This window comes from Chroicocephalus ridibundus, chromosome 15 (genome assembly GCF_963924245.1).
Source record: "Chroicocephalus ridibundus chromosome 15, bChrRid1.1, whole genome shotgun sequence".
NCBI lineage: Eukaryota > Metazoa > Chordata > Aves > Charadriiformes > Laridae > Chroicocephalus > Chroicocephalus ridibundus.
The window spans coordinates 328104-352745 of NC_086298.1; the positions used below are offsets into that span (position 1 = coordinate 328104).

A 24642-nucleotide genomic window follows, 5' to 3' on the forward strand; every position below is an offset into this window, starting at 1 on the left:
GGGGTGCGGGGAAGAGCAGGAACGGACAAAGTCCATTTATCTGCTCTCAGGTATGCACAGATGAAGGACAACATATGGAAGCCACGACTAGTCAAACCCCAGCCCCCCAAGGAATACCCTTTCAGGCTGTTAGTGGAACTACGGCCTCAGTAAGCCCCGTATCGTCCCCGTTTGTGCTCATGAAAACGTCAACGCCCTTTTGCTCACACTCAAGTCAGGCCTCGGGGTTGTTGTTGAAACTGCGGCTTAGGGCAACGCTGCCGCTTCCTGCCTTACTGAGGTGCCAGAAGCTGGTCTCCACCCTCCACGCTCGCAGAACCCCACGACTTTTCTGAATTTAGATTTGCCGTACCCCGGCAATCATCCAGGACGAGCACCACAGTACAAAAAAGCTGCCAGCGGTGGCTGTGCCTGCAGAGAGGGGGCATTTACCTCCTGCGTTTATTACCTTTCTAACGGCATCCTTAGCTCCCCGCACGCAGGAGCCCCAACTGCACCAACCCACCAGGGCAGTAAAGCAGCTCAGTGCGAGGCTTTTGGAAAGTGATCTGCAAGTTACCGCCTTTGGCCGATGGCTTGTTTTGTGCCTGAGTGAACAGAGGCCCAGGTGTCTCTGGACCTTCCCGAAGGGTAAGAGTTCTTTAGTTCTCTTACAGCGGACGTCACCGATGTCTTATTTTCCTCTTACAGATAGTACGTGCCCCAAAGGAATCCACGTAGTTTGAGACACACAAATGGTTTGATTTACATGGAAGGATAAACTAAAGGCTTTCAGAGGTTATGTCAAAGGGATAAACAAGCTATACATAGATGGATCACGGATGGATCATCTTCCACACAGATGACAGATGAGCGGCCCTAAAAATAATTACAAAAACAGGCATCAGAAACTGTGGCAAAGTCTGAAGCCAGTGCCACCAACGCCCATAACGTTTTGAAGCCTCGGGCAAGGAAGAACGGGATCTAAGCGGAAAACTTTGGTTGTGTGGTGCTCCCTGAGCTGAAGGGAAGAGCCCAACAGCGGCAGCTCATGGCAGGACCAACTGCTCGGGGCTGAACGTCAGGGAACACCAACGGAGAATGGAGTGCAAGCAGAGAGCAAGTGACCCAGAGCACCATCCATGGACGGAGCCCCCGTGCTGGCTTAAGGCCCGTACCAGTGGGGTTGTTGAGAAAAGACTTATCTGGTCTGTCATCCCACACCAGCATGAGGAGCGCGACCAAGATGGGACCATTGCACGAAACATTAAGAAACATCTTTCTGGTCACATGCCTTTAAGTCAGAGCTTGAAAACTGGGCATGCAAAGCAGCAGGTTTTCCTGGCAAGCACAAGTGATTCATTTCTGAAGAACTCAGGGTTGGTTTTCAGCGGAACCTGAGGCCTCCAGCCTTTGACAGTAAGTTCTAGCAATACTTGAGAGACAGAAATCACCCAGGGCACTCCTTCCGACTCCAAAGCCGGGAAACTCTTAACCCTTCTGTCGAAGCAACAAGCTTGCCAGACAGCATCATGGAGCTACCCCGACACGTCACTTTTACTGGTCTTGTTAAATACATTGAGCGTGGCACTGGAAAACAGGAGCTGAACTGCCCGTGGGGTTATTTCTAGGAGTGCACAGCTGAAGGGATGCAGTCCTAAAGGGCAGGAGAAATGCACAAAACTGTGTAAACGCGTTAGCTGCAAAAACCTATCCTGTCTGCATCCCTCATCACTGCCACGGCACACGGGTGTAGAACAGGAAACAAAGCGGATTCTTTCGCCCTTTGTATGCGGGGTTGGCACCTCACGCTGAAAATCTTGGTAACGGAAAGCCACGTGAGACACGGAGGGGCCCCTGTCAGCCAGTACCATAGACCCTGCAAAACTGCCAGTTTCTAAGACCTGCAGCAAGACTTCAGTTCTCCAGAAGTTGAGAGATCAGACTCCAGCCCCCTCCATCTACTGAATTTTCTGCGAGCAATCAGGTACGTATTATTTTTCTGAGCTGTGGCTTAAAGCCGAGCGCGAGACTTCCCCGGCCTCCAGCTGCGCAGCGCTCCCCGGCCGTGCCCACCCCATTCCTGTTTCTGTACGAAAGCGGCCGTGACCAGGGCAGCCGCGTGGGGCCGGGGGGTTGTAGTTGAATTAGGGAAGGCACTCAAGCTCAGAGAGAAACCAAGGCAGCTCTTTCTGCAAAAGGACACAATCACTGGCTGAAGAGACGGCCTTTCCACCGCGTTCGCCTGCAGCGTCAGAAGCGTAGCAGCAGTCTACCAGCACGCTGACACCCCGCAACGGATCACAGACCCCGCAGGTACGGCTTTGGCTCAAAGAACCACAAAGTGCTCAAAAGAAAACTCAAAGACATGCAAAGCTTCTGCCGTGCCGGGGGAGCACGTAGCGGAATTGAGAGGGGCTGTGAAGCTCAGAGGCTCATCTGACAACGTATTATGTTAAGGAAGTAAAAATAAATACGTAATTATAGTGACCTTTGCAAAAGAACAGGAAGAAGCGGATGAGCTTTTATCAAATTATGTAGGTTTGTGCCATTTCACATGTTACACAGGAGTCCGAAACAAGCATTTGTTCTCGGAGGCAGAGCGAACTGAACAGTCTGAACTCTGACTTCAAGGATGAGGACAGCAAAGCCGCACTTTGCAGAGATTCAGTTTCCCAGGAAGAATTAGGCAGAAAAGAAACCAGTTGGACCGAGAGGCTCAGCTGAAAGACAAAAACGTGTTTGGGAAAGTGATGATTTATTTTTCTCTCCTTCCTTTAACTCACGATGAAATGGATCATTACTCTCAAGCCAATCATAAGGAAAAAAAAAAAAAAAAGACAAAAAAAAAGACTCCCACAGTCCCGTTTGCAGAGTCGATTACATTAAGACTTCAAAAACAGAAGACTGATGTTGAGCGTGCGTTACGTATCCCACTTTCTAATAAATCTCTTTGTTTCCTCAGTAGCACTGCCAAACACCAAACTCTGGAAGTTTTACAACCCGTAGCAGAGTTATTAATTAAGGGTTCAATACTGGCTTCAATCAAAGGCACAAGGCCAAAGGAATGTAAGTCAGCAGGGCCCGCGTAGCCTCGCTGAATTTTTCTTTTTCTTTTCTTTTTCTTTTTTAATCTCCAGTTTTAAGCCTCCAGCTTTTAGCCAGAGCTCAGCTCCTCAGTCACACGAACCTGCTCCACAAACAAAACCACTGAAGGTGTTTGCTCCCACGTTTCAACAGCATTTTCTTTCTTCGCTGGTATGTCAAAGAAAACAAAAGTCTTAGGAGCAAATCAGTTGTGCAGACAAAGGCTGCAGCGACCGGACTCCGCTGCACGCCAGCGAGAAACTAATTTCCAGAGTTACTGGTGGCACGTGAACTGGAGGAACATTAACATTCTGCACAAACTTGTAATGTCTCGCAAATCCCAGGATCCCTGTGATGACCGAAAAAGGTGCATTTAAATAATCGGTAGAATTTCTCCATTTCCATAAGCCATCGTTAGTCCATGGAATGATAAATGTTCTTTAAGAGACTTACACGGTGGTCCCAAGGGTAAATTCTGACTCCAGCAAACAGAACTGATCAGCATACAACAAATAAAGATGAATCTTAATTTACAAATCAAAGGTTACAAATAATATAAAATACACAAACCCCTCTCAGCCACTGGAAAATTAACCATTACAGTCAGAATTAATTAGTCCCATTTAACAGCCCTAGATGTAGAGGGCCCTGTACCTCAGTCGCTACCACGCACCTGTGCACTTCCCGCCGCTCCCATTAACGTAAGGGGAAATGACATTTTGGGGACAACAACCTCTTTAGGAAATACAAACAAGGACATTTCTGAGAACTGATCTGTAACTACACGACTGTCCAAGTAGCTACAAAACCCAACGGAAAAGCACTACAGAAAGCTGGTTTCCAAATTCACGGTTTAAAATCTATTTGCGCATATAAAAATTAAAGATCCCGATATTCCTGTAAGACTCTTAAAAAAGACCCTGGGTCTGCTTCGTCTTCAGCGACTGAACGGATTTCACTAATTGTATTGGGACCAGGAATTGTTGTAATACATTTAGACCGTCTGCTTTTAATACTACTAATGAAAATACTTCCATCCAAGGTACTCCCAAGGAAAAAGAAAAAATTGACAATTTCTCCACGGTCTAAACTACGATGAATAGCGTGAACTTTGCTGTATACAGCTGTAAGCTTGTTTTGAATCAACAAACATCTTACAATGCAGTACTTGGACAGGAGGGGACAGAAGGAGACTGACTCAGAATTATACCATACGTGCTCACAAGCTTTCCCAGTGCCCAACCTCAGAAAGCAGCTTTCAGTCAGAATACCTGAGTCTAACTGATGCAAATAATATATAAAATGCACGTGTAGTTTCGCTTGCGTTTCACATTATCTCCTGCATTCCTGCAGATAAGTTAAAAAACCGCAATACCTCTACAAAATTATATACCACTTTGAGCCAAACCAGCAGCAAATTCTTTTCCATCGTTCATTTCAGCCACAGCTCGAACAGATTGTTCAAAGTGCTCTATAAAACTAAGACACGGTACAACAGAGGCTTTGCTGCCACTTCCTTCTCCTACCGTGATGCAGCATCGCTCGGCAGTCTGGAATGAGATCAGAGTATCAGTAGCAATACTGACAGCTTTGCTTCTACCTGGGACAACGTTACAGTTCTCTGTTTGCTCCACTTCCCACCTGAAACACTACACGTTCTTACAACGGATGGCGCCGTAACCGAGTGTTTCAGCGAATCCAGAGTAAACCAGAAACCTGTAGGCTTATTCCTCATCTCCAGGGACAATCCCGTGCTGTAAGACAACGTGCTGCGTTCCCGATATTTAATGAGCGTTTAGTAAGACTGACACGAGTGAGTTCTGGTTCACCAGAGCCCAGTGGATGTCATGGTCCACGCTACAATTATTCTCCAAACCTCATCATCAATACCAGGAAAAGCAGCTCAGTATGGCACAGCTTGTCCATCCCCGAACCAGGGATTAGATTTAAGACTGACATGACTTCTGCAAACCAGAGATGCTTTCCCAAAGGTTTTGTTTCTTTTAAGCCAAAAAAGGTGCAATACAGCATCTCTCCTCAAACCCTGAAAAGTAAAGTGACTCGAAGATAAAAACGCCACCATTGGAAGGTCGACTGGCACCCAGTCTATGCTGGTGCCCAGATAGGGAGTGGATGAGCTTCCGTGTTAAATACGTATTTGTCAAGGTTGATTAAGTCTATGTCATCTGAAAACAGCAGAAACATGTATTTGAGTGTTTCCCCAAGGAAGAAGCTCTCCATCTTATCTCGTGGCTCCGGATTACTGGGATTCTGGACGTTGTTAATGGAAGTATAACCACCTGTAGGAACCTGTGACAAAAAAAAAAAAAAAAAAAGCAGAAATTTGGTATATTTCGATAATCTAAAATAAATTATTTTCACTTCTTATCATCCAGATGCACTTGGAGAAAATAAGTGCCAAGAAACAGATCGGCATGTTTTTCATTTACACATAAAACTCCCGTTATGAAAGAAAATCTCATGGCATTTTAAAAGAAACCATAAGGATAAAATGAAGCAAAATGTCTATTTATGCTTACTTTAAAGAGGTATCACAAAGAACATCCTCTTGAAGTTTCTGGACAAAGGTACGGAAAGTAACTAGTGCAAATTCTACATGAGAATTCATCAAAGTACCATGCTTGTTCTCTTACGAACAGACCATGGATATTTCATGACCACTGGCATCTCGGCCACACTTTTACAGCATATCGGAGTGATATCTCCGGCAGCACTGGAGTCAGAATGAATACAAAAACCCCTCTATTAAAATGATAATGCCATTTTGTGGCAATTTTTTTTTTTTTTTTTGCAACTTCAACCAAAGGGTTCTTTCCATCCAGCCAGGTCCTTCTCAGCTTCTGAACTCTAAGAAGGTCGTAGCAGATCTTACAGCTTCCAAGAAGACACAGAGACACTTTAGCAATCTGCACACAACTTCTGCATTTTAATCAATGCAATACAAGTCCTTTCCCTGGAAGTACCAAGTAGCGTATCGCAACCCATAAGGCACTGCATGAACTGAACTTTTCTGTTTGTTCTGATGAATTTCCCCACAGGTATTTGATGACTCTTCCAAGACAGCAGGTTTCCAAAGTTCTTGCTAGAGGGCAAGTGAGCCAATACGGTCCTGACCGAAACAAGGTCATGACAAGCTGACCTTACCCGTGTGTACTTATTGAAGTTCTGCAAGATTTCCCAGCCCCAGTCTTGGTATTTCTTATCACCGGTGAATCTGTACATATAAAAAAGGCTTTCCACAGTTTCCGGTCGCAGTAAGTTGTGCCTGTCTGCAGGCTATAAGAGAAAAAAAAAGGCAAGAAAAATTCAGACAGGGAATTTCCTCAAGGAAACGTGCAGGAAGACAAAAAGTTATTCCCATCTACGTCTACCCCAGAGAGCTTATTATGCATATCTCAGCTTCTAAATACACTAGAGGGGTAATTAAAAACAAAGGCTAGGGTACACCTAGAAAGCGAGGCAGCAAAAGAACAAGCTGCTCCACAACAGAGCACATCACCAACATCCAGCAGAACAGAGAAACAGAAGAATAATCAAATTACGGTTCAGGCCAGCTAGCTGTTCACCTTGATTTCCACATCTTTGTGGCCCTTTTGTGCGTGAAGATTGAAGTGTACAATCTCCGGACTCAGGCCCGTCTCTACCTGAGCGTACATCTGGTAACAGGTTTCTATAAGGGCTTCAGCCAGTTTCATATGATCAGCAGTCAATCCATTGTGAGCTCCCAGTGCCAAAGTACCAGGCAAAAAGCAAACCAAGTGATCCTGCAAGACAAGACAACTATTACTGGGGGGGGGGGGGGAAAAATAAATACGGGTATTTGTGTGCGTGTGTGTGCGCCTCTGTGTCCCTATGTATGTGTCTCTGCTTCCCCCCCGCTTCTTTCTCTTCTTCAAAACACATTTAAGGTACCAAGAACTCGAGGATAACCTTTTAATAGTCTGATGTCATGCAGCATGAGGCAGGCAGCACTATTACAGGGACACCACTAATTTGGAAAACGTACAAGACTGTGTGCTTTTTATGTCAAGTGTCTGAAAAAAAAGGTCTCAGGACAGGGCAAGGGGGAAGAGAGTGTCTTTTGGTTTCCCAGAAGTGTACGTTTGATACCAGCTCACGGAGAGGGGCAGGCAGAATCACCTCAAGGTTTCTCAACAGAGACACCTAAAGGGACAACGTAAGGGACAAACTGATCATCTGAACTTGATTTTAAACTTAAAATGGAACAGAGGTGGGAGTCAGCCACAGAAAACAAAGCTTTGGAGAAGCGGAGAGGTCAGATGAAGATTTTCATCCTTCTGAAATAATCACCTTAGCATCGCTGTACGAGAGACAACATCTGCAGAGATCATTAGATCCACTGGTAGAACTGGAAAACGCAGATAAGCTTCCAAGCATACTTCTGCCTGAAAGCTTGCCCCTTTCTTGCAACTTTGTTATTTGGGTAACAAAAATCTATTACCCCTCAAGTCTATAGGGCACTAAAGATGCAGGAGCACCATTTCTCCAGAGCCTGGGATACAGCTGGCTCAAATTGCCTCCGCAGGCTCTCCTAGACTTACTCTCGTGTTTACAGCCGGCTGAAGGCCACAGACACCAGGCACCCTGAACAAAACATCTCCGGCTCTTCGTGTACATATGGAAGAGGGGCACCTGAGGGTGACGGTGGGGAGAACATTCCTGGTTGCTTTCCCAAGACACAGAACCAGCAATGAAAGGACTGCAGGGACATTTCTGTCTTAGCTGTTGCTAGCTACAGCAAACAGTTTGTTCAAAGGAAGTGCGCTATTACTTCAAGAACTGTGCAACATCTGTAAACAATCAAGATTAATTTAGTTAACTTTCCAAGAAAGCTCGATCATCAAAAGTCAAAAACATCAGAAAACAGATTGTAAAAAATGACCAAAATTCATCTCCAACAAAATTCAATTAAAAATACTAGATTGATTGTCCCCCTTCAGGGGCTGATCCACCACTGATATTGTGAAGGTAAGAACACAGATTAATGTCACAGATGGAATTTCAGTTTATTCTTACCATTCAGAATCAAAGCTCAGGTATCATCACCCAAAAAACATAATAAAAACACTCTGGTGCACAAGCAGCACCCGTATGGACCTTTAAAAGCTTTGCCCAGTCCTAAAGGAAATGGTTGAGGGTGGTGAAGGTCAGCACAGACAAAGGAGATGAACATCCCTCACTTTTCCAGTTGGCCGGGGTACCTGTCAGGCCTTTCATAATTAATTAAATACCAAAAACGACTCCCCGGAATAGAAGCAAGTTTACTGACACATACAGAAACCTAAGCCACAACTATTTGTCTGAATTCAATTCTGTCATATCTTGGGATGGGGGAGCCCCCCTCTACCCAAAACCCAGACTCCAGCCTCACTCACAGCAGGTCTGGGGGGCCTTTGGGAAATTCAGATGCAAGAAGCACACACTGAAAACCAGAGCTGATCATCTCAAAAATGCTACAAGAAGTAACCAAACAGGTCAAAGAATTCACTAAAGCTCACTTCAGGTATTGAAAAAGTATGTGTAAGGCTACACATGTATTAATAACGTACGTGGGAGGGACTCTTCATCAGGGACCGCGGCGACAGGACAAGGGGGAACGGTTTTAAACTGAAAGAGGGGAGATTGAGATGAGATCTGAGGAAGAAATTCTTGGCTGTGAGGGCAGTGAGCCCCTGGCCCAGGTTGCCCAGAGAAGCTGTGGCTGCCCCATCCCTGGAGGGGTTCAAGGCCAGGTTGGACGGGGCTTGGAGCAACCTGGGCTGGTGGGAGGTGTCCCTGCCCAGGGCAGGGGGTGGCACTGGATGAGCTTTAAGGTCCCTTCCACCCCAAACCATTCTGTGATTCTATGATAATACAGCACTAAGCTTAAACAAAAAAAAAAACAAACACACAAAAAGGCCACACACGCTTGCATGAGATATGTAACTGAAAGATCTTAAAATACACGTTAAAGAGTACAAATGCACAAATGAAGAGCAGGGAGTTAAGCTCAATCAATCTTCCCTACAGTGTTTTACTCACTAACCCTACGTGTAGGAAAAGAAATAAATGTCATGAATGGACAGCACCCTCCAAAATTACCAGATTTGTTTTTTGTAGACCCAGTAACACAATATTATGTCACTTGCTTCTTCTGAAGGCGACTCTGAAAAGCCAGGTGAGCAAGCGTCCACATATATTTTGGAATTACGGAAGATAAATAATATATAAAATAGGCAGTGCCTCGACAGTTTCAGGCACTGGAATTTTATGCCCAAAACGAAGAAAAAAAAAAAAAGAAAAAGAGAAAGAAAATTTGGCTCCAGCACCAAAATGTTCAGTCTTGCAGGAACATAAATGAATTTACTCAAGTGACTTAAATAGAAGGCCCCTGGTTTGCACAGGTGACTAGTATCTATAAACTAGTTACTCAGTACTGCCACCGCGCTGGCTATATATGTAGAGTCTTGGCTTTCTCAGTCTTGTTTTTTGTTGTTGTTTGTTTTGTTGGGGTTTTTTGTTGGTTTGATATTTTTTTTCTTTGGAGGGGGGAAGCGGGAAAGACAGCACAGGAGCTTAGCATTTGCTGGTCCACATATGGACCAGCATCTGTGGGGGGGCGCAGTGTGGTGGTGATTTTTCTGGTTTGTGGTTGTTTTTTTAAATGCAGTTGTACTTCTTACCATCTTGGCACTGAAATGGCCATGAGCAAGCTCTCCTACAAAAGTAAGCTTCTTGGGTTGTGATCTCTTAAGAAGATGCTTTTTCACTCCTTCTATGGCTCTCATGTAGTCTTCCAACAGCCTGTGAATTGAAATAATTCCCAGTTGGCTCCCATACACACAGCAAGAAACGTAGCTGATGTTCAGCACAATCCTTTTGGAGGCTGTTATTTCAGCCTAAAGAACAACATTTAATCAAATGTGAAAACTGACAAAAATACCTCTGTCACCATCAACTGCACGTTAATTAGTCGTGGCTACCACGTAGCAATATTGTACCATGTAGCTGAATTTAAGCGTTACAGAAAACACCAACTCTGTTTCTAGGCAGTAACCAGTTTTATTTCAGGAATCCTTAGAAGTACGGTAGTTCAAATCACAGAAAACGTAGGTTCATAAGGACCTCTTGCAGGTCTTTACCTCAACCCTCTGCTCTGAAGCAGATTCAACTAGATCAGGTTGCCTGAGGAACTTTAATCAAAATCTGAGCAATTTTATAGTAACTCCATCCAGAGGTATGGTATTATCTCCATCCAAAGGTGGAGATTCAATGACTTTGCGCAATCTTTTCCAATGTTTGAGCACTCTTATTGTGAAACATTGTTTCACAGCATTTAATTGGCCATTCCCTTGTTTTAAAGTACTTTGTGGTGGAAAAAACCCCCTTGAATAATTTCATTTTGAGGCTCACAAAATGCCATCGTTCACGGTCCCAAAGGCAACGGTTCTCCATTCACAGTGAAGTATGGCTTGGAAAACGCAGTCACGCAAACTCTCTCTGCAGAGACGCGCCTGCTCTGATGTAAAGAAACGCCTCAGCGAGGCACACTGTCACTGTATGCATTAAACCCCTCGACATGAACAGGTCCAACGCAATTAGCTTATAAGCGGACAAAAGCTGCTTGGATTTTTTTGTCTTGTTTTGGAGGAAACCTTCTTTTCTAACATCTCTAATTCCTCTGCTCCTTGCAAACATTCTCTTCCACTTAACCAGTGCAGATAAGAGAAACTTATGTAAGAGACTTAAGGCAAATTCTACACAAACATCAAACTCAGTCTGTCCTTCTTTCCAAGAACGGTTATTCCTTATGAACTAAATCTCCCACCTCAACCATCTTGTAGGATTCACCTTTCCTTAACAAACCCAGAGGGGACAGACATCGATGGTGAAATGAAGTATCATCACTATTTCTGAAGTGTCTAATTATGCTCCGTATCTACCGCAAAGACTTAAGTCTCTTCTGTCTGCAACGCTCCTCACATCTGATGTGCTGAGGAAGAAAGGTTTTCTGAGGAAGAGAAGTTTGGAGACTAAGCCCAACCTCATGCTGTTTTTACATGGAATTACCACACAGCTTGCTTAGCCTGCTTTTAAAAACAGTGATATTTTCAGCTCGCTGTTGGGCACATAAATTATTTTTCTTTATGCAGCAAACTACAACAGAAAGTTTTACAGCTCACGTAATTTTCACATCGGTATGAGAAGTGGAAAGCACTTACTCGTTTTCTTTTTTCCCACCCTGAATCCATTGCTTGAGCAAATACTCATAGTAGCTGTCAGCTCTGGCTCCCAGAGTATAGACACCCAAGTGAGTGAACTGCCCGCTGTTGGTGTTTATGAACATAGGCACTAGTCCGTCATTTTTCCCTGAGAGGGTGTGAACGTGCTTCATCACCTCATCTACAGCTTTCTAAAAGAAAGAAAATAGCAAACATAAGTTACAGGTATAAATGATGGGCAAAACCGTGGCTAGTAGCTTCAGGTCGATAACAAATATTTATCCATCCTCAAATTAGCAGCACGGACATCAAGTTCAGCTCGTGCATTATATTAAATACAGGATTTCAAGCTTTCTGACTCTCAAAACATGATGTTCTGGGTACATTTAAGTACGCTGAAATAATTATAGCTATTTCCTTTCCTTCAAGTAAGGCCACTCAAAAGCCAGTACCATGGCAGGGGACCATGATCTGACTTACTCATATTTGCAAAGTAGAAGTCCAGCTAAAATAACTACACGAATCACGCAATAGCTAAAACTTCTTTATTTAACTACACTCTTCAAAACTTTCAGCTGTGAATACAGTTTAAAACAATAAAACAACTTCTCCAAACAAGAAGAGGAGTAGAAAATACTCTTTTCTGTGGAATTATGTTTATTTCAACTAACTTCTCCTCACACTGTGACCTGCTGTCAGATCCTTCTCTAGTGAGCCACGTTTCAGTTCCTTGGAGGGCAACAGCAAGGTTTTGTTCTCTGTGTTCAGATAATGGCATCAAGAAACCACAAACAGAATTCTAACAACATGAAAGTAAGGCGCAGTTTCACAGTCCCCTGTTTAGCTTAATACTTTTTTCAAAATCTGATAACATAGTGTCAAACAAAAATGTCAATAATAAAACTGGGGGATTGGGGGAGGACAGGGTTTGGTTCGGTTGGGTTTTTTTTAAATCAAAAGCTGTTTTTGAGGGGGAAAATAATTATTCACCTTCACTACTACTTTTTGGTATTTAAGAAAATAATTGGAATTACTTTCTTTTCCTTCCCTCATCTAGAGTTTCACAACTCATTTAATGTCACTTAGAGACTAGAGAGACGGCGTGTGTTGATGGAGAGTCACTGGTAGTGCCATAAAAGCAGAAAAACAGAAAAACATCGACTGGTAGTGCCATACCTGGAATTTCTCATCGCCGGTGAGACGAGAGAGCTCCCTAAACTCCAGCTGAATACTGGTCACCTCGGCCACGGTGCTGTCAGATGTCCAACGAGGTGGATGTGCAGTGCCCCGGCCAATGTTGACATCGGAATATGGTATCTTGGAGGGCGTCTTGAATGCTGGCATAAGCCTGTTCCCAATTTCTTTCTAAAGAAAACCCAAACGCACAGGACAAAACAACAAGCAAACCAAAAAATAAATATATACACACACACGCACATCCCTTCAGATTTTCTTTCACCAAGCAGACAGAAAAAGAGTGAACAGCAGCTTCGTTTTAGATGGTGCAAGAAAGCGAAGAATTAAAAAGGGTCACAGATTTATACATGAGTACAGAGTTTCTGCTTCGTTACTACTATTGCATGCCGCCTTTATGGCTCCAGTCCCTACGCGACGTGATGCAATTCTGAACTCATTGACTGCATCTAGCGCATCTAAGGAGGTGGCTGGTGCTATTAAGACACATAGAAAGGGTGACAAAAGGCAACTATTCCTCTTTGCCAACCATTTCTTTCCTTTTTTGTTTCATGAACTTTATTATGGCCAGCTCTTCACCAACAGAAGAACAGACATAAAAGAATACCTGATAAGGCACAGCAGGGCTCTGAGGTTATCCAGAGAGCAAACAGAAGCACAGGCTTAAGAGATTAATGGTAAATCCCTTTCCCACCACTTCCAACATGAAACTATTAAAAAACATCAGCATTTAACTTCCTGATGGATCTTCCCTCAACTTTGTCCAATATGGAATACATAATCCGATTTCATTTGTAAGAGTAGTCACTCACAGCTTTTTCCAAGAAGAGGCTGTCTCCGGAGAGATGGTAGGTGCTCAGCAAGCCCCCCAGGATACGAATAGTGCTCTCAAAGAGGTTCACATCCACATTTTTATCAAATACTAAGTCGTTCGCTACCCATTTTCTTGCTTCTTCAAACTCTGCAAAGTATAAAAGGTAGTTCAGTTATGAACTTCTGGCATATCCCAACAGCTAGACTAGACATCAGGACTCCGTATAGCCATGGCAGTTACTTATATCTGTCCACAAAGATCATAATTTTAGGTGGAAAACTAAAATGAAGAGTATATGCTGGGAGCAGTCTGACTACCCTTGGCTTAATTCTTATGCAGCACGCACCACTGATGCATACACACAGAAACGCCCAGCAAAATAAAAGGTTCCCAATAGTCTAAAAAAGAAGAAATTGAGGAATTCTTTATTAAAGTAGTCCAGAAATGGAGACCTTTTAATTCCATTCATTTGCATTTGACTTATCAGACATTAGTCACACTTCCACAAGAACCTTCTGAGCTTTTTAATTAAATCTTTTTAAACCAAAGCTGTTATCCATGAAGAAAACAGGTAACATTTTCAGTTAATAGCCATCAGTCCAGCAATGTCCCGGGGAGCCTGCCTCCTACTCCAGCACTTAATCTATGAAATCCCAACAGTCCACAATTTTTTCCCCAGAAACAAAACCCGTTGTTTATCACACTACTAATTGAACAGGAATGTAAAAACAGCCATTTCAGATTCACCAGCCACCTTAGCAGCAGCATAACTCAATGATTGCTTTTGCAGAGGGTCTAACTCCACGGTGCCTGTGAGTTAGCTCAGCCTTCGCTGTCAGGGACACGAGCCAACTTGAACCTCACACCTTCTGTGCCTGCTGACAAGCAGGAGTTCCTGGAAGAGCAACCAGTTTCCCAGAAATGGAAGGTATTCCACAGGAGACTAACTCTAAAGCAAAAGGATGTTTCTCAATCCTCACGAGAAAAAAAAAAAAAGCATCTCGATGTTGGGAAGACTGAGAAGAAAAACGGAAAAATCTCGGCCGTCAGAACTTAGTGCCATCGAACAGTGTCGTGGTTCCAGCAGGGATAGGATTAATTCTCCGCAGGCTCCGGCAGGGACACAGGTATTCCATGCCATGGGAGCCATGTCCAGGCTGGAGCCGGGAGCTGCCGGGGGAGGGGGCAGGAGGTCCCCGCTTGGATCGGGCTGGAGCGTCCCGGGTCCGGTTGGTGAGCGGTGGGACTGTAATCGTGTTTGTACATTCCTCCATCCGTGTTATTGTTGTTTTTCTTGTTCACTTTGCTGTTCTGTTAAACTGCCTTTGTCTCAACCCACTAGTTTGGCCTTTTTCTTCTGATTCTTCCCGTATTGGGAAAGCCCGAGCGAGCGGCATGCGGTTCTTTTGTTGCCGTCTGAGGCCAAACAGCGACAAGCAGTACAACAGAAGAGGTAAGGCCCGCTTTCACAGAAGCCTTAGCATCCATCAGCTTGTATGAAATATTGGCAACCTCAAACAGAACTTTAATTTGTATAACATTTGCTATTCAGAAGAAACCCCAGGAGCTTTCTAAGGGAATCAGCAAAAGAACTGCTATAAAATATGAAGACGACTGCACCGAGAACTCATTTTCAACATATCTAAATTACTAATAATTTATTTTAAAAGCTCTATGCAGTTAACAATTAATGTTTTATGAAAAAAAAAAAACAGCATACTGTCAGCTTGATGAAACTTCAAGATGGACTGCTCAGGCCTAGAACTGCAAATGCGTGATATGGAGTTTTTGTTTGACTTAATAATTTACACAAACTTCAAAGGCAGAAGAGACGAAACCATTAAAGACTGTTTATTGTCCCCTTACTAGCAGCTCTGTTCCTCCTACCTTGACACAAAAACCTGCAAGATTGATAAAAGTTTACTAAGGTGGCTATCTACCAAGGTTAAATAGATACAGTTTCGGAAATTTTTGAATACCATTGAAAAAAAAAAAAAGCACCACCAAAAAACCCTACAAACTCTTAAATACTGATTAAGCAAGGTGGAAGGCGTACAGTGGCCATATAATGGCATAAAGAGCACTAGGGTTTTAGCACAGAAACAAAAATCAGGCAGTTTCTTAATACATTCCTCAGTTTCTAGCAGATATATCCATCATTATATGTAACAGCAGAGTATATTTTTCTGGCTCAAAATTCTATTCCAAGAAAAATGGTGTCCTTTAATATAGCTGGGGTATTTTATATTTATTTTTATACATACTATTTATATATATCTATGCATATTTAGCCTCACATGAAAACTAAACTTACTGGCCACGTGTAATAATGTTTCCCTCAAAGAACTCTGAACTGAACTGCCTGAAGAGAAAATAAGGAATTATTTTAGAGGGGAAAAAATGGATGAGGAAAAAAAATTTACCTTCTTTTAAGCCTAAAATCCACATGGTATCCAAGGCATCAATTAAGGTAAGCCCAAGTCCAAACCACTCGCTGTAGGACTTGGACAAAGGTTTCAGCTCGTCATGGCCCCAGGCAAAATCCTTGTATCCTTTCCAGGCATGGCGGAATGCTTCTATCACAGCCATCTGACGTTCGTTTATGGGCACTGCAAGAGGAAAACAGCGCCTTGCTCAAGACTTCTGCAGGGGAGTTACGCAGCTACACCAAGCCCCATTTTGCTGCGTTCTACCCCAAATAAACTTTCTTCCAAACTAAATGATCAGTGTAATGGAAAAACCATCCTCAGGTCATTCTTTTCAGGACAGCCTTTCCTCTGCAGAACAACCAGTCAGTGTTTCTGTTTCCACCAGTCTCTCCCTGGCAAAAACAGATCTCTCCCTGGCAAAAAAAAAAAAAGTCACTTCTGCAAATAAAACATTAAAATAATCACAGGCACAGTTGTTAGATAAGTATCACTAAAGCTCAAAGACCTGAAAGTCAGGAAATACCAGAATTAAGATTGCTCAAATCAACTGTAATTCAGCTGCTGAATGCATAATGCTTAACAATACAATCCTTGGCTAATTTACCACATACCATTTTTTCTTCATCTTCCCTGTCTTATTCATTGCTTTCTGCTAAATTTAAAATCAGTTATACAAAATTATTTCTTTTGAACTTTTCATTTAATATGAAAAAGGAAGAAAAATTACATTTTCCATCTTTTTGGAAAGCCATGTCTTTTTCCACAGCTCTATTGATACTTTTGCTTGCTGTTTGCCATAAAGTTGAGCTTACGTTACACATCTAACATGAAAAATTTCAAGCCCATTAGCTAAAATTTTGCAAAATTATAAACAAACCAAGATTTCTAGAGTGGGAAGCACCAAGCGGCATAACCAACCCCATATATATTAAGCTAGCAAAAGCCAAATACATCACATTGTAATATGCCGCCTTTATCATATCAGAACTTCCTGGTATGATCCCAGAAAGCAGGACAACAGGTTCTTTACTCCACAAGGACAGCAACTGCAAGAACAACTTCTACAGCTTTCTGGGGAGCCTTAAAAATAACTCAGTTTAATTCAGGGAGGAAGTCACTTTCCCTGTATTTGCAGAACAAAAGGAAAAACACTGCTGAAAAAGGAAGTTGTCCCTTTCAAGCCCTTTCTCTTCAGACTATCCCTTTCCCAGAGAAAAGATGGGAATGTCTGCCTTCCTATTTGTCACTGAGTCCAGTCTGGAACTTCCCTAGTGCCTGCCAGTGACATCTCCCTGGGAGCTTAATATGGTTTTGTGTATATTTGTAGATATTGCATCTATTTCATTATTTCCTTTTTATTTTATTATTATTTCATTTGAGTAGTTTAGTTTTTTTCAAAACTCATAAGTCACTTTATCTCTCTTCTTCCTCTCCTTGGAGAAAGAGGTGGGGGAGAGCATCTGTCATCTTGTCATTGGCCAACCCGGCCAAAACCACGACAGGTAGTTACAGTCCCGATAATATTTCATGTAGCACCTAAGAGAGGACACGCAATGCATTTTCCAGAAGCAGACACGTGCACTTTAGGAGAGGACAGAGGCAGCAACGAGCTGCGAGGAACAGCGCATATAACATACGCTCTGCAACCCACTGACACAGTACCCGGCCGTTACAGCCACTGCAAACCGTTTCCTGCCATGGCGTTGGACACATCACATAAGTTTATTAAATACTGAAAACTGAGACTGAAATTCAGTGAAAATTCTGAAGTCTAATAAGCGTGAAGGCTGTCATGGTGGAATAAGGACACTGAAAGGCTTGGATATTCTAGGTAAACAATATTTCGTACGCTTTTAGTTTCCTTTAATTAAAATAAATAATAAATAAAATAGAACTGTGTGGGGAGGAACTGCACAACTTCAACTATGAAAGCGAACAGAAAGACAGGTATTATTATCTGTACTTTTACCTGGTTCCTTCTGGTCTACATCTTCCACAGATGAAGGTTTTTCTGGTTCCTTTATTTTACTAGATGGAGGTTCGGTGCTTTGGTCAGGTTCTATCACTGCTCCTCTCCAGCTGCAAATACAAGGGATTGTAATTAAGACTTAATTTGATCACAGAGAGTCATGCAAATGAAGGAGACTTATCTCTACATTTCCTTTTTCTCACAATACTTCGATAAGACGGGAGCTGGATTTTGTATCAAAGATCAAAATAACTATGTTGTGCACTAGATAATTTTTCTGTTCAAAGAGAGTACTTTTCATCAGAGAAATTTTACTGGATTAAGAAATGTCATACACGCTTCTGGAATTTCATTAAATATCTTGGCAATGGAATTTAAGAAAAACTTCTAAAAATAACTAAAACACCTGAGAATGCTGCATTAAAAGTATTTTTTATCTACCAGTTCCAAAATGATCATAGGAGCCTCTAACACCAAACAGTACCACACAAATGATCATTAAAAAATCACGAGTAAGCACACAGGACTAAACACTTAAAGTACCTGCTTTACTACCAAGGGGTATGCAAGTCTTCCCTGCCACCACAGACGTATAAATCAGTTTTTACAGGTTTTTATTAAGAATCTCCTGAAGGAGAAGTCTTCCAGAATGGACTTCAAGTCAAGCCAAGTTCATCCCAAGATCAAACAATCTCAACCATGTTGTTTAATGTACAGATATGTCGCCTCTGAGTTCATGGTATGCCCCCTAAGGGAACCAGGCTAACAGGACCTTTAAAAGTTTATATTGTTTAGAGTCAGCATACCTTATGACTTACGTAAATCCCATCATTTCATCTCTTACTTTTATTCTTTAAATTTGTAAACTAGTCTTCACTATGCTTTCACTGCTCTCCTAAGTTTTCCTGTTACCACCCATTTAACTCTACAAGTTATAGCGGACGCACAGGAATAAAACATTTCAAGTCATTCTGAGAGATTTCAGATAATACCAACAGCCAAAATGGTGATGCAGGCACAGCTCTGATGCTACGATCAGCTCAGCTGTGCTGGTGCTGAAAAGGACACAAACACGAAAAAACAACTCAAGCCTAATGTTCCAAATCTTAAAACCTCTGCTGAACTTGTAGCAGTCTTTTCTATATCCAAGTCACATCCCTTCAGTAATTCCCAAATCAAAATATTTCAGTCAATTAGGGAATAACTTCGTATAGATATAAAAACAGCAGCATAGACCCTCCATAAAAGATACTACTATGTCTGCAAAAGGGGTCTTTGAACTGTATGATTAATCTTTTAGAAGAAAGGAGTAAACGTGCACACAACTACATACGCGTCTATGGCTTCTGCCAGTTCAGTTGGGGCTTAGTGTGTTTAGTGGCATCATAGCCCTAACCAACGCCGACGCTGGTATAATTTTCCAAGTCCGGCCCAGGACAAAGACACTTGTGACAGCATTATTGCATTGATACTGGTACTTTAATATTTACTACAAAACAAACAGCAGAAACCTACAGATACTGAGAATTCTCCTGACCATTAAGTGTCTAAGCACATTAGAAATACAGACAGCCTTGCAGGGCTCCAAAAGCCTCTACAGTTCTATGATGAAAACAGTAAAAACAGAAAAGCCGCACATTCCCCGAAATTAAATAAATTGGCCTAGGAACATCAACAGCTGTCAGGCCAGACCTGAGAACAAATATATGCAAAGAAATAAATCAACCTCAGGCACAGACAGCAAAAAGCCCTTACAATTTTCACTCCAACATGCAGTGGATCTCGGGGGGGAGCACTGTAACTTGCTGAAAACGTTTCTACCTGATAACGGATTTCTCCGTTTTCTCTTCTTTATCAGCCTGGACCGGCTCTTCTACGACCCTGCTGGTACCATGTCGGGTCTTCAGCCTCACATCCCTCCGTGGTGGCTTGATCTGAAGATTGGAAGGACCACGCCGAACATGAGGCAGTTTTGGCAGCTTCTGAGAAAATAAAGGAAAAAAAAAAAAGTGCTTGGTACGTTGCAGAGATGGTAAAATTTCAAACCATAAATCAACAGAATTCCAGTGTTAAACATAACTTCAGATAAATCTTATTTCGATACCGTATCAGCATGCAAGTTCTGCCCTGAATGGAAGGTACGCTTAAAGACCTTGGGTTTTTGTTTGTTTTAAACATTTGGTAAAGTTATACAGTTTTTAAGTTGACATTGATAAATTACTTTTAAACTACCTCTACTGATACCAAACAGTAATTTAACACAAGATGCTGCCAAAGGACTGTAAAGATATTGGATTCCATTTTACTAGGCACAGCAAATTTTTGCTAGAATTAGCAAAAAGCATGCAAAAAAAAAAAAAAGCTTACACAATGCCAGAGTTAGGTAATACCAAGAATTACTATGCAGTAATGCATGTACATTTGTGCACAATGAGGGAAAGATTTAATACAAAATTCCCTATTCATAAACTGGAGATGCAACATAGGCGTATGTACAGTAACCAGTATTCCTCTATTCCACTAATGTACACAGTCAGTTCATGTTTCTCTCCTGTCGCTTCCCCCACAAATGTAACCCTTCAAAATCTAGTAACATCTGTTTGTTTGCTTCTATTTTAAAAGCTACTCCAATTCAGTGTGACACTGACCGTATCCTTCAGCTCGTATTCAGGCACGACTCTATTTAGGCTCCTCACAACCGCAAGACTGACATCCAGAGTACTCCAAGTCCAAACAAATTAATCATAGCAGGAAAGTGAAGCCTCAAGTAAGAGGTCACCATGACCTAAAGTCCTGGCACTCCTAATCCGTGATTAAGAAATAGTATACTGAACACTTAAATAAAAAAGGTAAAGCCAAGAAATACTATACCAAAGCCCTTCCTGAGAGAAGAGCATTCCACCCAGAGCAGACTTTTATGGCAAGTTGTAACTCCTTTCTCCTCAACAACTGTTGGAACCAAGTGCTATTTGCAGCTTTCACAAACTCTTTGGGAGCTTTATAAAATTCATTTCTTCTCATAGTACCTGTGGTGAAAGCTCTGGGTAGTCTCCAAGGTTGGCATCGGCTTTCTGGGGTGCTGGTAGAACAGCTGGATTTGCCAGCTTTAATCCAGGAATTCCTGGTTCCGTTCTCTGATCATCCAATGATTTGTTTGTTAGACCTAGACACGCAAAACATCTCAGCACAAGGAATCAACAGTTTAGGCTCCATCTAGAAATTTATAACAGTTTGCTGCGTTCATATACTAGATGCACCTCCAAAACACTGATAAACAGACACTAATTGTTAGAAAGAAAGCTCCTTTTGGTATTAACGACCTCCCTAATATACAACGTGCCTGCTAAAAGGCACATGCTTTTTTAAAATTGGTATTATTTTAGCTTCTCAATACAGGCAGTAAGATAATATCACAGTTACATGTGCCTTCATATTGTAGAATTATTAGAATTTCTAATCTGATGGACAATGAAAACCAAGAGAGGATTACCTTATTCTACTGTTTAGGTTTAGGTTACCAATATCTACAGACAAACACAACAAAAAAATCCCACAGTCTCCAAATCTTAATCAACTAGAACAAACTGTTGCTCTAGTCAAGATAAATAACAAAAAGGCATATGAAAAATAGTTCTGATTAAGCAGAAACAAGTCGTTGAAACATGTCACATAAAATCACCTCACAACTGCGCTTCAGTGAACAAACCCCATCATTGTCAATAAAAATTAAAACTAGTTATAAGAATTAGAACAACTTCTTAAATAGAACACCGCAATCCAGTAATTCTGAGCTATACAGAACACATACTTTTCCACGGTTCCCCCATGCTTGTGTATGAAATGACTCCACAGACTGCCAAGAAGGCAAACAGGAAGAGAATTACGCTCCTCTGTAGTCGAGACAGCTGCTTCCATTTCTTTAGGAGAGAAAATAGGAAAAGGAAGAACATTTAGCATGACATTAAGAGCCTACTCAGTCAAAAATAAACTCTTACCAGTTCATTCAGCGCAAGAAACACAGAACCGAGTAGGTTTAATTTTACCCTCTGTTTCCAACTGCAGATATCCAATGCTTATTTTCTTTGATGACAGAGAAAATAGAAACATACCATGCTGGCATATGGCACAGCAGGCTGAGAGAAACATCAGAGACACTTGCTGCAAGAACCTCAGACTGCCAAGTGCTGAGATTCCCAAAGAGCACTACTGTGCACTGACTTTCATCGCAACCTTCGCTGGCTGACCTGTGCATCTGCCCAGATGTCAACTGGGAAAAAAATCAAGGGCCTCTTTCCTCCCTTCTGACTGGGGAGGTACTGCAGAACACACATGCAACATAAGAAATAGAAGAAAGTGGTAGAAAAACTAAAAATGTTACTGCAGCAAAAAAGAAAAGCTCAAAATAAGCTAAGTATTGGTCACTGGACAAGAAAAGCCGGGCATCCCGCTTCTGACTAGCACATGTGGAACTGTCACACAGAATAGTTCCTGCCACCACAAATAAAAGTCACCAACCCACAGCAACATGAAAATTAAGTAAACCAACAGAACAACAAACAAGACAAAACCTCAGTCTTTTCAAGTTTAGTCCTGGGCAAAAATGTGTTTTTAAAACTGAAGTATATAGAACAAAATCACTAAAAGTCAGACAGCAAATGCTCTATTAACCTGAGAGAGAAGCTTCCTCCATTTGGAGAGAAAGCAGTTGCAGTTAAACATTAACTGCTAAATGATCACTTTTTTTAGTTTTCTAGCAGTCCTACCAAAATTCACCATAGCAGCATTTTGCTTCTAATTACTTGTTTGGGTGTACAGAGAGGGCGCCTCAGTGCCAGTGCTACACTTGGGAACAACCTGCAGTTTCCCACAAACCTCTCTACACTTCCCATAGCCCTCATCCTCTTAATAACAACCAGAGGCTGCAAATGTTTCAGTGAAGAACTGTCAATGTGCCCACACTGCCGAGCCCCAGCACGCGGTTCCTGTTTTCCTCCCACACCGCTGACAGTACAGTAACCCTGTACAGCAATCCCGTACACCCTTCCCTATGCACACCGCAAGATGCTGATCCCACTCCTTCACCTTTGGCTCCACCTGCACAGCCAACCGCATCATCATCTCCCTGCTGCCGAAGGATGGTTGAAACCCAGCAGCCCTGTGTTTCCTCAGGGTAGAATGGGAAAAGAGGCATTGACTGTGGTGTCTTGGGATGGGTAGGAATAAGGCTCAAGAATACACGAGGGCATTCACCACCATCTTACTTTTTTTTTTTTTCTGACAAAGAATAAGGATAAAAGGAAGGGTGAAATATCTTGTGCCCTGTCCCCACATTTCCCTATCTGTTAGTAAGGGAGAAGCTGCCGTACAGCGTCCCTAAACAAGTTCTTCATACGCTTCATCTGACCACCTGTAAAGCCTCTATAGGTGGCTACACCTCATCTCCTATCTACAAGGGTTATCTTGTCCCTTTGACCCACGCTTTCGCACCCTGCCTCTCCAGCCCAAGACTCCCACCCCCAGTAAAGCTGCCTGCCCACTCCCTACTGCCAAGCAGACGCGAAGGTCACTTCCACACAGCTCTGCTGGAGACCCCTCTTCTCACACTCAGCCTTCCCACAGAAAGCAGAACCGTTCCCTTTACTGTGCCAGGGCAGAGGACAGGGCTCCTCCTTGAAGCCATAAAAAAGGGCAAAGGGACTAAGACCAAATCCCCACCCCGCCCCTGCCCAGAGAGCACAGTGCCGCCCCAAAAATGCCCACTACTAGAGGCCAAGATTCCCCTCGAATGCACTCCGCATCCCCCCACCCCAGCTTTGCTCACAAAATTAAGATATGGCTGGCAGCACCCTGAAGTAGCCTGCACTCCACAAACCCCTCTCAGGTGGGTAGCTGCCACCCGAAGGCAGCCAAAAGCAGAACCCCCAGCCCGGGGCCACCCCTCCCCATCGGCGAGGGCCCGCGGCTTGGGCCCCCTCTCTAGCTGGGAACGGGGGGTGCCAAGCCACGACCCCAGCACACACCCCAGTTGCACCCAGGGCCATCCCTCATCCCCCTCTCCCCACAGCCCGGCTCTCCCAGCCCAACAGCGCTCCCTCAGTGCCAGGTACCTCGCACCCAGCTCGGGGGTACCCGTCACTGCCGCACAGCTTCCCCACCCGCTCCAGGCCGCGTCCTCCCCTCACGGCCCGGAGCCCCCGGGTGCCCGCACGGCCCGCAGCCCGCCCTCACCCGCCAGCAGGAGCGCCGCCTCCACGCCTTGCTGTTATTGTAGCCGCCGGCCCCCACCGCCTCCTCTGGGCTGAGGGTGACGGAAATGAAGTCCCGTCGCGGCGGCGAGGCGGCGGCGGCAGCCGAGTACATGGCGGCGCCTCAGGAGCCGCAGCCCGCCCGTCCGCCGCCCTGCGCGCCGGCCACCATCATCCCGCGCCGGCCAGCACAGAGCGCGACGGAGCGGCCGCTTCCGGGTGCCACTCTGGCCCGAGAGTACTTCCGGGGCTCTATGGCGCCCCTAGCAACAGCCGCGCCGCGCCTTAGCAACGGCGGCCGCGGGGGGCGCCGGCCCCGCCGCGGGGAGCCAGGCCCGGCGGGAGCGCGGGGGATCGTCCTCCGCACCGCGGGCGGGGAAGCGGCAGCCGTGGCCCTCACCGCCTCATGCAGCGCTAGTGCCGCGGGGGCCCCGCACCGCGCACCCGCCGACGACACGGGGGGACGCTGCCGTCGGTGTGGGCCTGGTCCGAGCCGGAGCAAAGCCACCAGTCCTCCTGGCGCCGGCACCTCGGGGAGCGGGGGGTGGTTCAGGGCTGAATTTCTTTCGCTCTTTCCCTTTGCTGGCCCTCACTTTACCTACTCTCACCACAGAGCCAGTCCCTGCCCAGCAAGGACTTTACTGGCCCTTGTGGGAAATCATAGAATGGTTTGGGTTGGAAG

General features: G+C 43.9%; 1 protein-coding gene across 1 annotated transcript; it reads right to left on the reverse strand.

Annotated features, from left to right (window-relative positions):
* Positions 1–2489: 2489 nt before the first annotated feature.
* Positions 2490–24178, reverse strand: MAN1B1 (mannosidase alpha class 1B member 1). The gene is made up of 13 exons (XM_063352628.1): positions 23944–24178; positions 21524–21632; positions 20742–20878; positions 19537–19697; positions 17716–17825; positions 15741–15926; positions 13316–13464; positions 12486–12674; positions 11310–11500; positions 9771–9891; positions 6654–6851; positions 6232–6363; positions 2490–5376 (listed from the first exon to the last, which is right to left on the reverse strand). The coding sequence occupies exons 1-13, from the start codon at positions 24073–24075 to the stop codon at positions 5173–5175; spliced, it is 2019 nt and encodes a 672-aa protein (XP_063208698.1). The 5' UTR covers positions 24076–24178; the 3' UTR covers positions 2490–5172.
* Between the last annotated feature and the right edge of the window lie 464 nt (positions 24179–24642).